Source organism: Danio rerio, chromosome 11 (assembly GCF_049306965.1).
Source record: "Danio rerio strain Tuebingen ecotype United States chromosome 11, GRCz12tu, whole genome shotgun sequence".
Classification (NCBI taxonomy): Eukaryota; Metazoa; Chordata; class Actinopteri; order Cypriniformes; family Danionidae; genus Danio; species Danio rerio.
In genome coordinates this window covers 36,762,303-36,780,616 of record NC_133186.1, presented here as the reverse complement: position 1 = coordinate 36,780,616, position 18,314 = coordinate 36,762,303, and the positions used below count along the sequence as shown (strand labels likewise).

The 18,314-nt window shown below is 34.9% G+C and overlaps 1 protein-coding gene across 14 annotated transcripts in view; it reads left to right on the top strand.

Moving 5' to 3' along the window:
• Positions 1 to 18,314, top strand: part of xxylt1 (xyloside xylosyltransferase 1) — a 235,678-nt gene that overhangs the window by 8,829 nt on the left and 208,535 nt on the right. For 13 of the 14 annotated variants that reach the window (XR_012387266.1, XR_012387265.1, XR_012387263.1 and 10 more), the window contains exon 3: positions 6,751 to 6,898. Coding sequence is in view for 2 of the 14 variants with exons in the window: in XM_005155853.5 (XP_005155910.1) it covers positions 6,751 to 6,898 (148 nt within the window). In the remaining 12 variants the exon portion in view is untranslated. Of the gene's footprint in view, positions 1 to 6,750; positions 6,899 to 15,435; positions 17,824 to 18,314 lie in introns of those variants that run through there. The other variant, XM_073916948.1, reaches the window with a different exon arrangement.

Genomic DNA, 18,314 nt, shown 5'->3' with positions numbered 1-18,314 from the left:
CTGTCTATATAAGGTCCCAGGGTTGATAGTGCATGTCAAAGCACAAACCAAGCATGAAGACAGAGGAATTGTCTTTAGAACTCCGAGACAGGATTGTCTTAAGGCACAAGGCTGAGGAAGGTTACAGAAATAAATCTGCTGCTCTGAAAACTCCAATGAGCACAGTGGCCTCCATCATCTGTAAGTGGAAGATGTTTAGAACCACCAGGACTCTTCCTTGAGCTGGCCGGCCATCTAAGCTGAGTGATCATGGGAGAAGGGCCTTAGTCATGGAGGTGATCAATAACCTGATGGTCACTCTGTCTGAGCTCTAGTGTTCTTCTGTGGAGAGAGGAAAACTTTACAGAAGGACAACCATCTGTGCAGCAATCCACCAATCAGGCCTGTATGGTAGAGTGGCTAGACAGAAGCCACCCCCCACCTGGAATTTGCCAAAAGGCATCTGAAGGACTCTCAGACCATAAGAAACTAAACTCTCTGGTCTGATGAGACTCAATTTGAACTCTTTGGAGTGAATGCCTGGCATTACATTTGGAGAAAACCAGACACCGCTCATCACCAGGCTAATACTATCCCTACAGTGAAGCATGGTGGTGGCAGCATCATGCTGTGGGGATGTTTCTCAGCAGCAGGAACTGAAAGACTAGTCAGGATAAAGGGAAAGATGAATGCAGCAATGTACAGACACATCCTGAATAAAAACCTGCTTCAGAGTGCTCTTGACCTCAGACTGGGGCGACGGTTCTTCAGCAGGATAATGACCCAAAGCACTCTGTCAAAATATCAATGGAGTGGCTTTACAACAACTCGGTGAATGTCCTTGAGTGGCCCAGCCAGACCCCAGACCTAAATCCTAATGAACATCTCTGGAGAGATGTGAAAATGGCTGTACACTGTCGCTTCCCATCCAACCTGAAAGAGCTTGAGAGGTACTGCAAAGAGGAATGGGCAATAATTCCCAAAGACAGGTGTGCCAAGCTTGTGGCATCATATTCAAAAAGACTTGACGCTGTTATTGCTGCCAAAGGAACATTAAAATATTGAGCAAAGGCTGTGAATACTTAAGAGTACATGTGATCTTTTAATATTAAACTTGCAGTCAATTTTAAAGTAGTTTATTTGGTCTCTATATGAATAAATGCAGTTTAAGAATGAAGTTTCACCAGTTCTGCTTTTCGTTTATTTTCCTTTGGCTTAGTCTCTTTATTCATCAGGGGTCGCCACAGCAAAATAAACTATTCCAGCATATTTTTTTTACACAGCAGATTTCTTTCCAGCGGCAATCCAGTACTGGGAAACACCCATACACTCTCACATTCACACTTACACACTATGGCCAATTAAGTTTATTCAATTCACCTACAGTATAGGTTACACCTACATGTAACTCCAGCACCTGGAGGAAACCCACGCCAATACGAGGAGAAGATTCAAACTCCACACAGAAATGCCAACTGACCCAGCTGGAACTCAAACCAGCAACCATGTCACCCAAATTCTGCATTTATTAGATCAAAAATAGTATACGTTTACTTTATACTCCGAAATTCTTCATTTTCTCTGCTGCATTATCAACTAAAAATACGCCGTTTGTTACTATTATTATACCACAGCTATTTTTTTACATGCCTAGTCCAGTCATATTCCCATTGTTATTGAGATTTCCTCGTTTAGATCGCGAGTAACACTTTTGCAAGCATTCAGATTCATATAATAAAGTCAATTCTCACTTCATTATAGCCTTTCACACTTCCAGAACTCATTGGAAAGGCAAGAGCACATAAAATGACCAGCAGTCCCCATGGACAATAATACTGTCAGAAGCCTTTAATTTAATAATGCCACAGTCATTATTCCACAGCACTCTATGTAGAGATTACACTGAAAAGCCCTGTGAACTCCCGGAAGAGATGGCTGATGTCTATATGAAAATGAAGCCAGTGCTTTCTGGTGTAGTTTCTGTTCCTAATTATTAGTTCCTATGAATGGAAAATGATGGTGTTATCAAAACCCCAATGAGTGTTTTGTTCTCTTTGAAGTACTTGTGAGCAAAGTGAGAGTTTTGTTTCTCTGTGTTTTCTGATTGCCTCTGCATTATTCACTAGCGGCTTTAAAGCACTTTGCTTATAAAAAATTCAGGGCGATATCACAAATAAACTGTGATGAAATATTAAACGGGCTGCTACCAATTTGGTATTTTTGGAGCAGATTTTTAGCTGTAGTTTTGATGAAATATGTTCCTGCAGCGAGAATACAATGGTATTTTTATAATTTACATTTTTGCATTCTGCAAATGCCTTTTAAAAGGCAGCTTGCATTGTGTTTTGAGGTAAACTATACTTTGAAAGATTTAAAAATATATATATTTTGACAGAAGTTTCTGCATTCACAGAGGCTACATTAATTTGATCATAAAAATAAAGTAAACTTGTAATATTAGGAGATATTAAAATATTGGATTTTTATTTAATTATATTTCAAAATTCAAATTAATGGATGTGATGACGACTGAATATGCTTTATAATTCATAATAACTTTATAATTACTTAAAAGTTCACTTCATGAATCATTTTCAAGTCAATTTCTGATGAAGGTAAATATTAGTGATCCTTTTGATACATTTAAAGGTATGGTTCACCCAAAACATACAAATCCTGCCTTCACTTTATCTTTACTTTTTCAAAACCTTTCTAACCCCCTAAACCCCCCCGCACCAAAAGAAGATAATTTGAAAGATTGCTAAGACCCATTGACTGTGCATGCGTGCGAGTGTGAGCGAGTGTGAGTGTGTCCGAATTATTAGCCCCCAGTAGATTTTTTTTATTTTTTTAATTATTTGCTAAATGATGTTCATCAGAGCAAGGACATTTTTACAGTATGTCTGATAATATTTTTTCTTCTGGAGAAAGTTTTTTAAACACCATTTTAAGGACAAAATTATTAGCCCCTTTAGGCTATATATTTTTTGATAGTCTACAAAACAATCCATCGTTATACAATAACTTGCCTAATTACCCTAACCAACCTATTTAACCTAGTTCAGCCTTTAAATGTCAATTTAGGCTCTATTTTCTATAATATTTTTTCTTCTGGAAAAAAGTCTTATTTGATTAAATTCAGCTAGAACAAAAGCAGTTTTTAAATTTTTAAAACTATTTTAAGGTCAGTATTATTAGCCGCCTTAAGCAATTTATTTTTTTCGATTGTCTACAGAACAAACTATCGTTATGCAATGTATTGCCTAATCACCATAACTTGCCTAATTACCCTAGTTAAGTCTTTAAATGGCACTTTAAGCTGAATATCTTGAAAAGATAAAATAAATCGGTTGTTAGAGATGAGTTATTAATATATTATGTTTACAACAGTCGAAAAAAAAATCTGCTCTCCGTTAAACAGAAATAATTCAGGAGGGCTAATAATTCTGTCTTTAACTGTATATTTATTGGCCTGTACATTGACGATTGCCACTTGATTTAAAGCTCAAAACTCATTAGCAGGGCCATTTCATTGCAGACTAGTGGAATAAAAAAACAACTGTGCCATGACTGATGGTGCCCATTGTAAATAGAGATTTATTGTTTTGATTCAAGAGCGTCATTGCATTCATGCCATTTAATCATGCTCACTCTGAAAGAGCCTTTAGATGTAGAATTTGATTTCTCCCATCCTGTGTAGGGATTGAAGAGCATTGAAATGAGAAACAACACAAGTCTCTGTGAAGAAACATGCTTCAGCTTTCAACTGCATGACACATTTGACAAGATTTTGTACTGTAATTCAAACAAAATTTACTTCATGATCTACATCTAGTTTTGGAAAGAGTACTAAAAATGATACCCAAGTAAAAGTGTCAGGGTGTTTTCACACCTGGTTTATTTAGTTCGGTTGAATCACACTAGAGTTCATTCTTTCTCTTGGTGCGGTTCTTTTGGGCAGGTTGGAATGTAGCAATTGCACTCGAGTGCGCACCAAAAGCGGACCAAAAAGCATACCGAGACCTCCTTGAAGAGGTGGTCTCGATACTCTTTCAAATGCACCCTGGAGCCGTTCGTTTATGGTGAGAACATGATCCAAACTTAAACAGACCCAACCGCAAAAAATACTGCGCCTTTTTGGACTAATCCAGCTGCTGTAGTCTGATGTGCTGTCCCATCTCATAGGGTGTGGAGGAAAAATATTTGTTGACAGCGCTGTACCAACAGAGAGAGAGAGAGAGGGGGGGGGGGGGGAGATCATTGGTAATATTTCCGGAAGATGACCATGTTGCTGTTTAGCTAAATTAGGCTTGCGATGCACCTTTGCCATTTGCAATGTGTTTTAAAACATTGTTTTCCAGCCGCAGCTGCGCTTCATTCTCATTGTATAGTTTGTGTAAAATGACGTATACAAACTATATAGTATTATGATCAGGGATACAATCAGCCAGCGCAGTCGTCTCTCTATAAAAGTTGAGCACAAGTGCATTAAATGAGAAGCATCTGGAAGGGTGCGGGGCATGTCAGATACTACACCATGTATCACAGCCATATCACCCTGAAGCCCTAGGCCCGTTACTCACTAAGGCCCCGTTTACACTTTTTTTCCGCATTTTCGTTTTTAAACGCATAAGTTTTGCTACTTTTACGCCATCCGTCCACACTACGCTGAGTTTTCGAGTGCCGAAAACGGAGCGTTTCGGAAACACTGGAGAGGCCGTTTTCATTCTAAAACGCTGCTGCTCCGTCTCAGTGTGGATGGTGGAAAATGGAGACATCTGAAAACGGATGCGGGGCTGCCGACATTCGCCTATTTGATTGGGGCTTTTCCTCAATATTAAATAGCCTATACACAGTTCAGTCACGCATCCTCTCCCAGTAAGTTCAGACTACTCAAGTTTGATATGGAAAACAGAATCTCGAAGACATGTCCGGTAAATCTTCAAAGGGAGCAGTGTACTTTATAACCTTATTCATATCATCCTTACTACATTGTTTCACTTTCTCAACAATAAAATGAAAACATGATTTAAGAACTTGCCTATTTTCATTTTGATATTAACAACTTAACAGACAGCAGAAATGCTGAGGTGTCGTGCTGCATCTTCACTGTATGCATATTTATAATAAAACAGAGCCTATATAACATCACTGCCTCCTTTCATTTTCACTGACAATACAAAACGTATCCTCTGCTTTGCTGAATGTCAGTTTTATTAAACAATAATAGCCATTATGAAAGTAGAACGCACAATAAGTTTATACGATATAGGAAATAAAGGCAAGCGATCAGTCAATATACAGAATGTATGTAGGTACATTAACTATTAACTCGTCTTTGCGCTCAGCCAAAACACGTTACCTGAGAACAAGTAATAGATTATTGGATAGATGGGCTGCAGCGCTTGCCCGAGAGTGTGTGTGTGGTCACGTGATGTGCGTTTTCAGCGTTTTGGTGTGGACGGAGAGCAGTTCAGAAACGCTGGGTAAAACGTTAGTGTGGACGCGGATCGCTTTCATTCTAAAACGCTCTTTTAAAACTAAAACGCACTAGTGTAAACAGGGCCTAAGCTAAGCAGGGCTTAGCCTGGTCACTACCTGAATGCGAGACCACATGGGAAAAACTAGGTTACTGTTGGAAGTGATGGTAGAGAGGCCAGCAGGGGGTGCTCAACTTGTGGTCTGTGTTAATCCTAATGCCTCGGTAGACGTGAAAGGGACACTATACTGTCAGTGGGTGCCTTCTTTCGGATGAGACGTTAAACCGAGGTCCTAACTCTCTGTGGTCATTAAAAATCCCATGGCACTTCTCGTGAAGAGCAGGGGTGTAACCCCGGTGTCCTAGCCAAAGTCCCTTAATTGGCCCGTATGATGGCCTCCCAATCAGCCCATCCACCCAATTGGCTCTATCACTGTCTCTTCACTCCACCAATAGCTGGTGTGTGGTGAACGCGCTGGCGCCGTTGTCCTGTGGCTGCCGTCGCATCATGCAGGTGGATGCTGCACACTGGTGGTGGTGTGGAGAGACCCCTCTCAAGATTGTGAGGTGCTTTGGTTGTATGGCTATACACAATAAAATACGCTATATAAATATTATATATATAAATATATAATATATTTGATTGGTCAAGATTTGAAGAGAAACTGAAGTATGAAGTGACCTGAAAGAAATCGTTGATCCATTTCAGCATGTTTTACATGTTTATATCAGTTTTGTTTCTTCTAAATGTGTATTTTGTCACTGTTTTGGAGCACAATAGGTTACATATCCTTAAATCTAACATACTAACATGTAACAAACCTTATTTTAAATTCACAGGACATTTAAATCTGATCTTGTGCTGAATTGGTGCCATCAGACTAATGCTAATCCTATGGCAGAAACTTATATTACTTTCTGGAAACAAAACCTTAATGTGAAATCAGTGTTGACTGAACGGCAGCCTCCTCAATCCTCTTTGTGCACCCTAGCGAGAGATGCACATTATCTGATTGCATGTGTTGAGTCCTTGCCAAACGCCTAGCATTGCAGAGCAGGATTAGTGGGTGATTGCTGTGGACAAGCGGAGGTATTGTGTGTTTTTCAGTGGAAGGAAAAGTAAAAGACGACTGTCAGGGTTCAGTGAGTTAAACCGTGAGCACCTGAGAATAAAACCTCAGTGCCAGAACCCTCAGTGAAGAGTAGAAAAACATCTCAATTCTCTTTATTATGTCAGTAGGGTCACATAAACATCCTTAAGTAACACTGATGTTGTCTGTTGTTTGTTACAGGTCGTGTTTCACAATGTTGATACTCTTACGGAGAAATTGTTCCCGATTGTAGAGGCCATGCAGAAGCACTTTAGTGCTGGTTCGGGTGCATATTATAGCGATGCCATCTTTTTCCTGTCTGTGGCCATGCATCGCATCATGCCTGCAGGTATGATGAGCGCTTTACTTTTTATTTTTTCACTTTTTATTATTATTTTTTTTTTACAAAAAATAATGAGTAATGTTATTCTTGTCTTTTTGACTTGTTTTATAGCTTTTGAACATGTACAATATAGAAAAACAACAAAATATTATGATTATGATGATGTTGAGGAGGATGATGATTATTATTATTATTATTAATTCAGCATTATATATATATATATATATATATATATATATATATATATATATATATATATATATATATATATATATATATATATATATATATATATATATATATATGTGTGTATGTTTGTGTGTGTGTGCGTGTGCGTGTGTGCGTGCGTGCATGCTTGCGTGTGTGTATATATAGTTTATTTTATACATATATATTTTTTAGTTTATATTGTTGTTATTATTATTATTAGTTCAGCATTATTGTTATATATGGTTTATTTTATACATTTGTATTTATCAGTTTATAGTATTGATTATTATTATTATTATTATACGTTTATACTATTATTGTTATTATTAGTAATAGTAGTAGTAGTAATAGTAGTCGTTGTAATTCAGGATTATAATGTATTATTTATTTTATATATTATATTAGTATTTATTATTTATTATTGTTAATATTATTATTAGTAGTAGTAGTAGTAATAATAATTCGGAATTATTGTTATATATTAATTATTTAATACATTATATTAATATTTTATATTATTATTAATAACAGTATTAATAATTCATGATTCTTATTATATAATATTTATTTTATACATTTGTTATTAGTTCATATTATTATCAATTCAGCATTATTTAATATATTATTTATTTTATCTATTAGTTATTAGTTTATATTATTATTAATAATAATAATTTATTATTATTATTATTATAATATACTATTTATTTTTTACATATATATTAGTTTATGTTATTGATTATTATTATTATTATTATTATTATTATTATCATTATTATTATTTCAACATTATAATTATATATTATTTATTTTATTTTTTGGTATTAGTTTATATTATTATTATTATTATTATTATTATTATTATTAATTCAGGATTATTGTTATTATATTTTTATTTTATACATTTATATTAGTTTATATTATTGATTATTATTATTATTATTATTATTATTATTATTATTATTATTATTAATGATAATAATTTAGCATTATTATTATATATTATTTATTTGATACATTTATAATATTATTTTATATTAATAACTGTTATATAATTAATATTATTAAGCAGCTTTTATTGTGTATTTTAGGGTTTTAGATATTTTGTTTTAAAGTATTTTAAGTTTTATATTGTCCAAAGTTTTTGAACCTGTTTGAACCTGTTAAAAAGATCAACCTTATCGGAGATAAAAGAGGAAACAAAATATGTATTCATGAAAACAACAGAACAACATATCACTTTGCATATCCTTGCATATCCATCTTTCCAAAAAACTTCTAATATTGGGGCATCCCCAAAATATTTGAAAATGGTTATAGTTTCTATTGTATCATAATTAATGACAACAATAATAAATAATTGTTGTTATATCTAATAGTTTTTTTAAATTATATATATATATATATATATATATATATATATATATATATATATATATATATATATATATATATATATACTCTTTTTAGTGCACATTTTTTTTTCTATTTGTGTATCTTAAACTAAGAATTCATACAAAAATCTGTATAATAAATCATAAATTCACATTAGACATTAGAAAAGGAATAAACACTACCTGACAAAAGTCTTGTTGCCGATCGCAGTTGTAAGAGCAACAAATAATTACTAATAGATCATTTGGAAAAGTAGCAGAAGGTCGATTTTTTTTTTTTTTTCTTCTGTTGAATCATCTGTTGAACTGCATCCCAATCATCAAATCCTGAAGAAGAGCTATTGGAACCCACAAGGACCCAAAATTTTTAGAGAAATCAGTCAAGTTTGGTGATGGAAACATGATGGTTTGGGGTTACATTCAGCATAGGGATGTGCGAGAGATCTGCAGAGTGGATGGCAACATCAACAGCCTGAGATATCAAGACGTTTGTTCCGCCCATTACATTACAAACCACAGGAGAGGGCAAATTGTTCAGCAGGATAGCGCTACTTCTCTTACTTCAGCCTCCATGTCAAAGTTCCTGAAAGCAAAGAAGGTCAAGGTGCTCCAGCATTGGCCAGCCCAGTCACCAGACATAAATATTATTGAGCATGTCTGGAGTAAGATGAAGGAGGAGGCATTGAAGAAGCATCCAAAGAATCTTGATGAACTCTGAGAGTCCTGCAAGTACTCTTTCTTTGCCATTCCAGATGACTTTATTAATAAGTTATTTGAGTCATTGCAGAGATGTATGGATGCAGTCCTCCAAGCTCATGGGAGTCATACACAATATTAATTCTTTATCCACTGCACCATGACTGTATTTTATACTCTACATTATTTCTGTTAAGTGACAAGACTTTTGTCTAAGTAAAGTCAGACTTTACTGTCCTAATTAAAAAATTTAAAATCAAGGCATGATCATATTTTATTTTGGTAATATAAGCGTAATCTAGAGGCCTTTGCCTTTCATATAAGCCACTTCTGATACCGAATGATCAACTAGAAGTCAAGTTTTTATGTGTTGTTCCTAAAACTTGGATGGGCAACAAATCTTTTGTCAGCTAGTGTATTATATTCTTGTGCAATTTTAAAAATAGTTCAAACAGTTCAACAGAAAGTACAGCAGTTTTAACATTATGAATTTATTGTTACATGTTACACTCTTACAGGTCTGTTTTCTTGAAGTCCAGATCAAATGAGCAGTAACCCACTTATTTCATAACCACGCGGTGACTCGACTTATCCATTTTTTTATTATTATTATTTTTTTTTTTTTACGAGCGGCAGCTGCAGAACATTCGCTGTTCATGTAAACTTCCTCTCCACACTTCCTGCAGTACATTCTAACCGCGTTTTCCAAAGGTCAGTACATTCGGCCATCCTGAAAGCTACCCTCAATCAGTCGGGCCGTGAATGGATGTGAACACGAGGCTGTGTTGATGGTGTCAGATGAGCCCAAGCGATGGCAGGTGCTGAACTGGCACATGGCACAGCGCTGGGCGTCCAGAAGAGAGGTCGATCGTCCTCTCTGACACTCACCCACATACAAACAAATGGACATGCAGCTTTACTGCAGCACTAAATGCAAATCCCTGGACTCGGCTTGACAAATCAATGATACCGTAAGAGGGGAAAGACCTATGAGTGTCTGGTAAAGCTTTTAGGCTTATGGCTGTGACACAGAATACTGACATTGCTTTGCTTTTTTTTTTGGGAGCGTCAAAGTGTGTAATATATTAGGAAAACTTGATTGAAATTTTGGTTTATTTCTTGGAATGTAGTCGATATAGAGTAGTCTATAGAAAATGTCAATTTCTTTTTCAATTTAAGTCTCTTATGCTTATCAAATTTGCATTTATTTAATAAATAAATGACAAAATAATAATATAATAAAATGTTTTTATAATTAAAAACGTTTTTTTGTATTTAAATTAATTCTCATTCATTAATTATTGAATCAAATTCATTTCGGTGATTGAAGCTAAATTTCCGCAATCATTACACCATTTTTCGGTGTCGCTTGATTTAAAAAAAAAATGGAATACTCACATATCTTTGGTATTTTTGAAGCATCAAACTAAACATTAGACATTTTGCAATAAGTTTGACTCAACCTAAAATTTTAAGGCCACCAGCTTCAGGACATTTTTGAGTTTACTCAACATAAATCGAGTTAAGTGCAGTACTTGGGTTGTCAACTCAAAAAAGCTCTGCAGCAAGGCTTTTTTTTATTTTCATTTATTTTTATTTTATTTACAACATATTAAAAATCAGATTTTTGCATAATTAAAGGGGATGCTAAGATCTTAAAGTATGCTCAGATATTCTGATATATAAATAAGATAGGTTTGATTTTATAGATGTAACCAGCAAACATTTTTACATTTCTCCATCATTTTGGCTTTATTTTAACAGGACAGTGTACACCATGACATGTTATGCCAGAGTTAAATATAATGCCAATTTGCATCTGTAGTCCCTGTTTTAATATGATTGTACCATTAACAGTACTTAAAAGATTAAAAAAAAAAAAAAAAAATATATATATATATATATATATATATATATATATATATATATATATATATATATATATATATATATATATAAATATTATTTTGCTACTCCTCAGAAGTTAAAACAGTTGAGTTTGATCGTTTTTGAATCCATTAACTCTTAGTTTAGCATAAATCATTGAATCGGATTAGACCATTAGCATCTTGCTTAAACCTTTTTTTATTTTATGTTTTTATTTTTTTTACAATTTTTCTATTTGATGCTTGACTCTTGTGTATATATATATATATATACACAACATCCCTACAGTGTTGGTTGTCTGGAGCTGGGCAGTGACCTTTAAAGACACTAGCTTGAGTTCCCTCACTGCAGCAAACGCCCTGAGGATTTCAGACGACACCTGCGCAAAACAAGAAGTTTAAACCAGCGACAAAAACACTGAGAGCCTGGTGGACTCTGGGAAGTGGAAAGTAGAGATTGAATGCACATTCTGCGAACTCGGATTCACTGAAAACAGCTGCCTGCACTTTAGCAAGGCCTGCAGGGACGTTCAGGTCGATTTGTTTGCAAATTTCTCTGTATAACGTTTTAGTCAATTCTCACAGAGACGCATAATTCATAGCGGAATTGAAGCACTTTTGAAGCAGTAGCTTCGGAAATCGATAGCTTGGTGGTGCTCAATAGTGGGTTTCTGTTTATATATATATATTGTCCTCTTGAAATTCAGCAGACTTTGAATGTGTTGTTTGTGGCGTCTGAGTTTAATTTGGGCAGAAACTCCCTTCAGAGTTTTTCCAGCTTGATTTAGCGTCTGTGATTTTGCGATTGGGACGTTTATATCTGCAGGGGTGCCAAAGCACACTGTTGAAGTGGCATTTGTGCGTTTTTTTTTGTGTGTGTTTGGAAAGCTAAGAAAGTGGCTGAAAGTGTGGCCTGTGGGAGAAAAGAGCTTATTTTACAGTTTTGCACGTTCTGAACTTCTGTGCTAGACAAACAATTTGCAGGTTGACAAGAAATAGGTCAGCTGGCTTTATTGTTCACCTGCGGGTCATTAAAATGGAAATTGGCCAGGTGTTGTTGAGTCTGTGTTGAGTAATCGCTATTTCTTTTTGTTAACTGTATTAGAAATATGCATTCAAGAGCAGTTTGAGAGCGATTCCATTCTGTGAGACATTAAGGTTAAAGGGCATTGATCCAATGTGGCGAATTTGTCCCTGGATTTTGACATTTTGCTGAAGGACAAATTTTTAATTGTAATACTGTATAATTAAAAAATCCATTTTTTAATTAAGCTGAATTTCAGCAGATATATTTGTAAAATTATACACACACAAATATAAATATATTTATATATATTTAAATACAAATAGGTTTTAAAGAGGAAGTTTTTGAAAATGTAAATACTGTTATCTCAGTGCATACTGCAAAAATGGTGATGTGCTCTGTATATAGTCATCAGGGCAGTATGATATAAGGAATTACTTTATTCCACCGCTCATTCACATCTACAGCTGACTGTCAGAATAGCAGAAACTGCTGCTCATTTGCCAACATCACTTTAAAGCTAGTATGTGAATGATTCTCTAGCATAATATCTAAACTAATGACTAAATGGGTGATTTTGCTGACACCTTTAAGATTATAAGGCTGAACGGCATGAAATGCCTTCAGTCTACAGAGATTTCCAAGTATTTCTCTGTTGCAATAATTACCCCGAAAAGCCAGAGCAAAGTAAACACTACGAGATAACTATGGTATAAATACAGCACTACAAAATACAAAAGAGAGAGCTCGACTTAGAATGTCCCTTACCAGTTCTGTAATGATTTGATCAGCTGGGGTTTGAAGTTTGTGCTAAGTTTTCCTCCCCTAAGGACTTAAGCATTCTCTGTTGCCGCCTTTTGGCAGAACGTCAACCATCTTTGCTCTGCTCTGTACTCCAAGCTAATGGCCACCAATGTGCTGAATCTCCGACATTTAATGAATAAACAATATTTGAAAAATAAATTAATATTTAAAGTAGGCACTTTTCTTATAAATAAACTGCATAGTTACAATTTAATCAACTAGATTCTCTCTTTAAAAAAGCCTCAAAAGTACATTATGTTGCCCAACAGCTGCATTATTTGTCAAACTAGTCCTCTGCTTGCCACTTGTGTGGGGGGAGTAATACGCAAGGATGGAGAAACTGTAGGACTGCTGATGTTATCTAATATCTCAGGCTATCAGCCAATCAGATTCGAGAACCAGACAGAACTGTTGCATAAATATATAAAGTAATTTTTCTTACTACAGTACTTATACTGTTTTTATATATTGTGATTATAAAAAAACTGTTTCACCAAATTAATCTATTTGAAAGGATGATGGGAAAGTTTTTATGGGAAAGTGCATCTGCATGACATGTAATAAATTACAAGCATAGATGCATGCAAATTAAAAGGGAAAGTAAATTGTATAGTTTTCACTTCATAAATAAATACAACCATTCTTTGTTAAAGTGAAATCGCCACCTACTCGCTCATACATACAATCAAAAACTCAGGCCAGCATATGGTTTTTAAGTTACTTTTAATAAGTTAACCAGTTTCAACTTCATTTTTTAAGTTATGGAAATTTTAACTTGAGGTTTTAAGTCCATGTTATTGAAGTAAGTTGAAGTGATCTGTAAAGTTCATTTGATTCAACTTAAAGGTGCAGTATGTAAGTTTGATACTCAGTGGTTGAACTAAGTATTGCATTCCTGGATCAGAACAAACTCAAGCGCGATTTAAACTGTGTTCTATACATAAACTATGGCACATGATAATAGAAATATTTTCCATATTAAAATGTCTTAACCAACACCTAATTATCAACCAAAACATATTTATACACTAAATAAGTATACAGTATAAATAAAAGGTAAAATACCACATTTATACACAAAGATATAAAAACATAAGATTACAAAAAGAAGAATAAAAACAAACCAAAGAATAAATAAATAAATAATCAACCATCCAACCAAATAAAGAATAAATAAATAAATAAATAAATAAATAAGTAAATAAATAAATAAATAAATAAATTATACAAAGAAAAGAAAAGAAAAAAGGCAATTAAGATTAAGGTGTCTCCTTAAACTTTTTTTTGAACAGGGCTTCAGACTTTCTGAAACTGTTCTGGCTTTTGTTTTATTGCGAACCAAATCTTTTCCATTTAAAGAGCATATAAGTAATGAAAAACCCATTGCCGATAAGTAGGTGGAGCTGCTGACTTCTAATTCATAAGAATAAGTCGTCTAGCCAGTAAGGTTGCAAAAGCTACACTATCAGCCTGTAATGAATTAAATTCAACATATTCTAGCAGGTCTGTGTGTGGAGTTTGCATGTTCTCCCTGCATTTGCGTGGGTTTCCTCCGGGTGCTCCGGTCTCCCTCCACAGTTCAAAGACATGCAGTACAGGTGAATTGGGTAGGTTAAATTGTCCGTAGTGTATGAGTGTGTGTGTGAATGAGAGTGTGTGGATGTTTCCCAGAGATGGGTTGCGGCTGAAAAAGGCATCCGCTGCTTAAAAACGTGCAGGATAAGTTGGCGGTTCATTTCGCTGTGGCAAACCCGGATTAATTAAGGGACTAAGCCGACAAGAAATTGAATGAATGAATGAATGAATATTCTGGCAGGATTCCAAATGGTGCTGTTAAGTGGTTTGGGTCTATTGACAATGAAAAACAGCAGAAAAAATATGGCACAAAAATGAGACCGATTTAAACAAGACAAGAATGTGTGTAACAGTGTGGCTGGTTCGATTGTACAGCGAAGGCAAGTTGGGTAAAGATCAGGAAATATTTTATTCAGTTTAGTTTTAGACCAGTGTATTATGTGCACAACCTTGAATTGAATGAGAGTATGCCTAGCGTTTATTGATGATTCGTGTAAGAATAAGATCCCAGATATTTTCTTCAATCATTAAATTCAGTTCCTCCTCTCAAAAAGCCTTCAGTACATGTGTATGTGAACATAATCTCAAGCTCATTTCTAAACTAAATGATCTATTCAAAACTAGCTCAACCTCATATTGTTCCCAGTTGGCTGATTTTTTTTGTGGAAAAGGATGCAGTAATCCAGTAATTTCCAGTAACTCCTTGCAGTAATAGTTCACAGTGGCCATAGCTGATTTAATTCTCATGTTTCACTACACAAAAACAACAGTGGGTTTGGAAGGAGAGTGATTTTTTTTTCTTTGGGTATAACAGTGGTCTTAAATTGACTTTTGACCCACTAACCGGCCACTCAAGCCCACCTCGAGGAATTCGGTCATGATTGCTCTGATTTCTCTGTACGTCTGGAGGAGGTCTGTCTGCTTGCATGACTCTCCACCCGTCTCTCCCGCCAGGCTTATTCCGGTCATCGACTCTCTACCAACAGAGCGCTCGATAGCAGCCCACTGAGAGGCTGAATAAATGAGCCCTGAGGAAGAGACTGACACCATCCATGATCCCAGGAAGACCACTGGCCTACTGAGGAAATGAGACATTCTTCGGGTCTAAGGCCTGTTTTACATCAGGGATTGTGTTTTCAGAAAACAAATGGATGATGCTAAGTGCTTGTGTAAAAAAAGAAAAGCTTAAAGCACAACACAAGTTTGTTGAAAACACATTTGAATGGATAATTTTACAAGCTCTTATTAAATTCAGTTCAATTCATCTGTGTTTTTATAGCACTTTTACAATGTAGATTGCATCAAAGCAGCTTAACGTAGATGAAGTTCTAGTAAATTGAAACCGCTTCATTCCAGCTTTTATAGCTGAAGTTCAGGTCAGTGTAATGTAAATGTCACTGATGAAAGCCCAAACACTGAAGAGCAAATCCAACCATGTGCAGCTCTGAGTCCCAAACCAAACAAGCCAGTGAAAGTGATGAGGAACTTCACCAATGAATGAAAGTGAAGGAAAACAAATACATGCTGTCCCTTTAAGTAAACAAACAGCAATGTAATACAAACTGTACTTTCTCTATTGTAGTTTTCACCACTAGAGGGTGTATATTCACAACTAACAAGGGCAAGTGTTGAATCATGGGTGGGTCTTTATTACATCCTGCAAGACTTCTCTTGATAGATGAGCTGAAGTATTCAACACCTATTATCATGGTAGTGTAAAGCAGAGTAAGGCTAAAAACTGGTTTAAGAAACGTAAGAAAGTTTTTAAACCCGTTTACACCTGTATTTAGTGTTGAGAATGGAATGGGCAATGAAATATGTCTTATACCAGGGCCTGGTTGGACTAGGTATTGCACACCTAATTCAAAACGCCCAAGCGCAGGTTGCCAGATTGACAATATCAACAAAAGTGTGCCACCAACACCAACCCAGACAATATATCACTTTAAACTATTAAAAATGTTTTTAAAAGTTACTTTTTAAAAAATTTTCAAGGTTAAAAGTTGTTGGAAGAAAGATCAAGATCCCCTAATGTAATTCAAAAGCGTAAATAATTCAGGGAAAAATTAAAACATGCTAATTTTACGAATATTTTTTACAGTGCATGTTAATACCAAGTGTAAATATAATGCATCTCGGCGGACCACTTGTGGTCAGATTACTAAAAATGCGTGTTAACACCAGGTGAAAACAGTGTAAGAAAAAAAAAGTGAGATTTAGGCCCATAAAGATGGATTGTTTGTTCTGAAGCATGAGTCAGGAAAAAACAAGCCCATGCCCAGTGATTTTTAAAAATAAATGCTCTAGTTTAATGTTCTGTCACACTGCTGTGAGGGATTTGGCTGTTCATTAAAGCAACATTGGCGCCTGGAGGTGGGCTCGTATATTAACTGCTTTAGCTCACAAGAGCTGTGAAAATAATTGGCCCTTGTTTGGAGTGGCTGTGGATCTGCTTTTATTGTGAAGCAGTGCCATGTGTTACAGCAGCTCGTGAGGGAACAGAAAGACCATGTTACAGGACTCTTTCAACTTTTTTTTTGCTGCCTCGAAAGTGCAGTGTGTTTTGTCAACAGAGTCTGTTACTTTAAGGTTTTCTAGTTGTTGTTTTGTCTGCTAGTGAACAGAAATCTACATCTAAAGCTCAAATTTGAAGCATTTATACCTGGTAATTACTTTGATCTGTAATGCAAGTCGCTATGCAGGTTCATGCTCTCTGCGATCCTGTGATGTTTTAGTCTACACACTACCTGATAAAAGTCTTGCCGCCGATCTAAGTTTTAGGAACAACAAATAGTAACTTCTAGTTGATCGTTTGATATCAGAAGTGGCTCATATGAAAGACAAATGCCTCTAGATTATGCTTATTTTACCCAAATAAAACATAATAAAACAATTATTTCATTAGGACAGTGAGGTCTGACTTTGCTTAGACAAAAGTCTTGTCACTTAACAGAAATAATGTACAGTATAGAATATAAAGTCATGGTGACTATGTTGCCATCCACTCTGCAGATCTCTCACACGCCTCCATACTGAATGTAACACCAAACCATGATTTTTCCTTCACCAAACTTGACGGATTTCTGAGTCCATGCGAGTTCCGATAGGTCTTCTGCAGTATTTGTGATGTTTGGGATGCAGTTCAACAGATGATTCATAGGAAAAATCGATCTTCTGGCACTTTTCCATTGACCAACTAGAAGTCAAGTTAATATTTGTTGCTCTTACAACTGGGATTGATGACAAGATTTCTGTCTGTTAGTGTATATACGGAATGCATGAATAAGGTGTTATTATTGCTAATACTGATTCTGTAGTGTAAAATAAAAATAAGAACACATGCACTGAATACTGCTCGTTTTTTGTGTTTTTATTTTAATTTTTTTTTGTCTGTGATGTTTAATTTACAGTACAGTATTTCATGTATAAAACATTTTTGTATTAGTTGTGAAATACCATTTAGTGTTAGTATGTTTATAATATTTTTATGGTTATAAACAGTTGTATATTCATTCTTTCAGTATTTTTCAAGAGTTTTAAAAAGCATTTTTATGTGCATTTTGTCATTTTTATAATTTTTTAATATTATTCATATTAACTGAAATATATGTAAATGCCACATATAGAGCCTGTGTTTCCTTTACAAGTATTTTTGAGAATATGATATATCCTATTCTAAAACCTAAAATCACTTACAAAAGCTGACACATATTCTAATAACATATATAAATCATATGAATAAATTAATAAATAATGAGCCTATTATAAAGTGAAATTTAATATTTGTTATATATTAGGAAATAAAATGATGATGATGATTATATTATTATTAT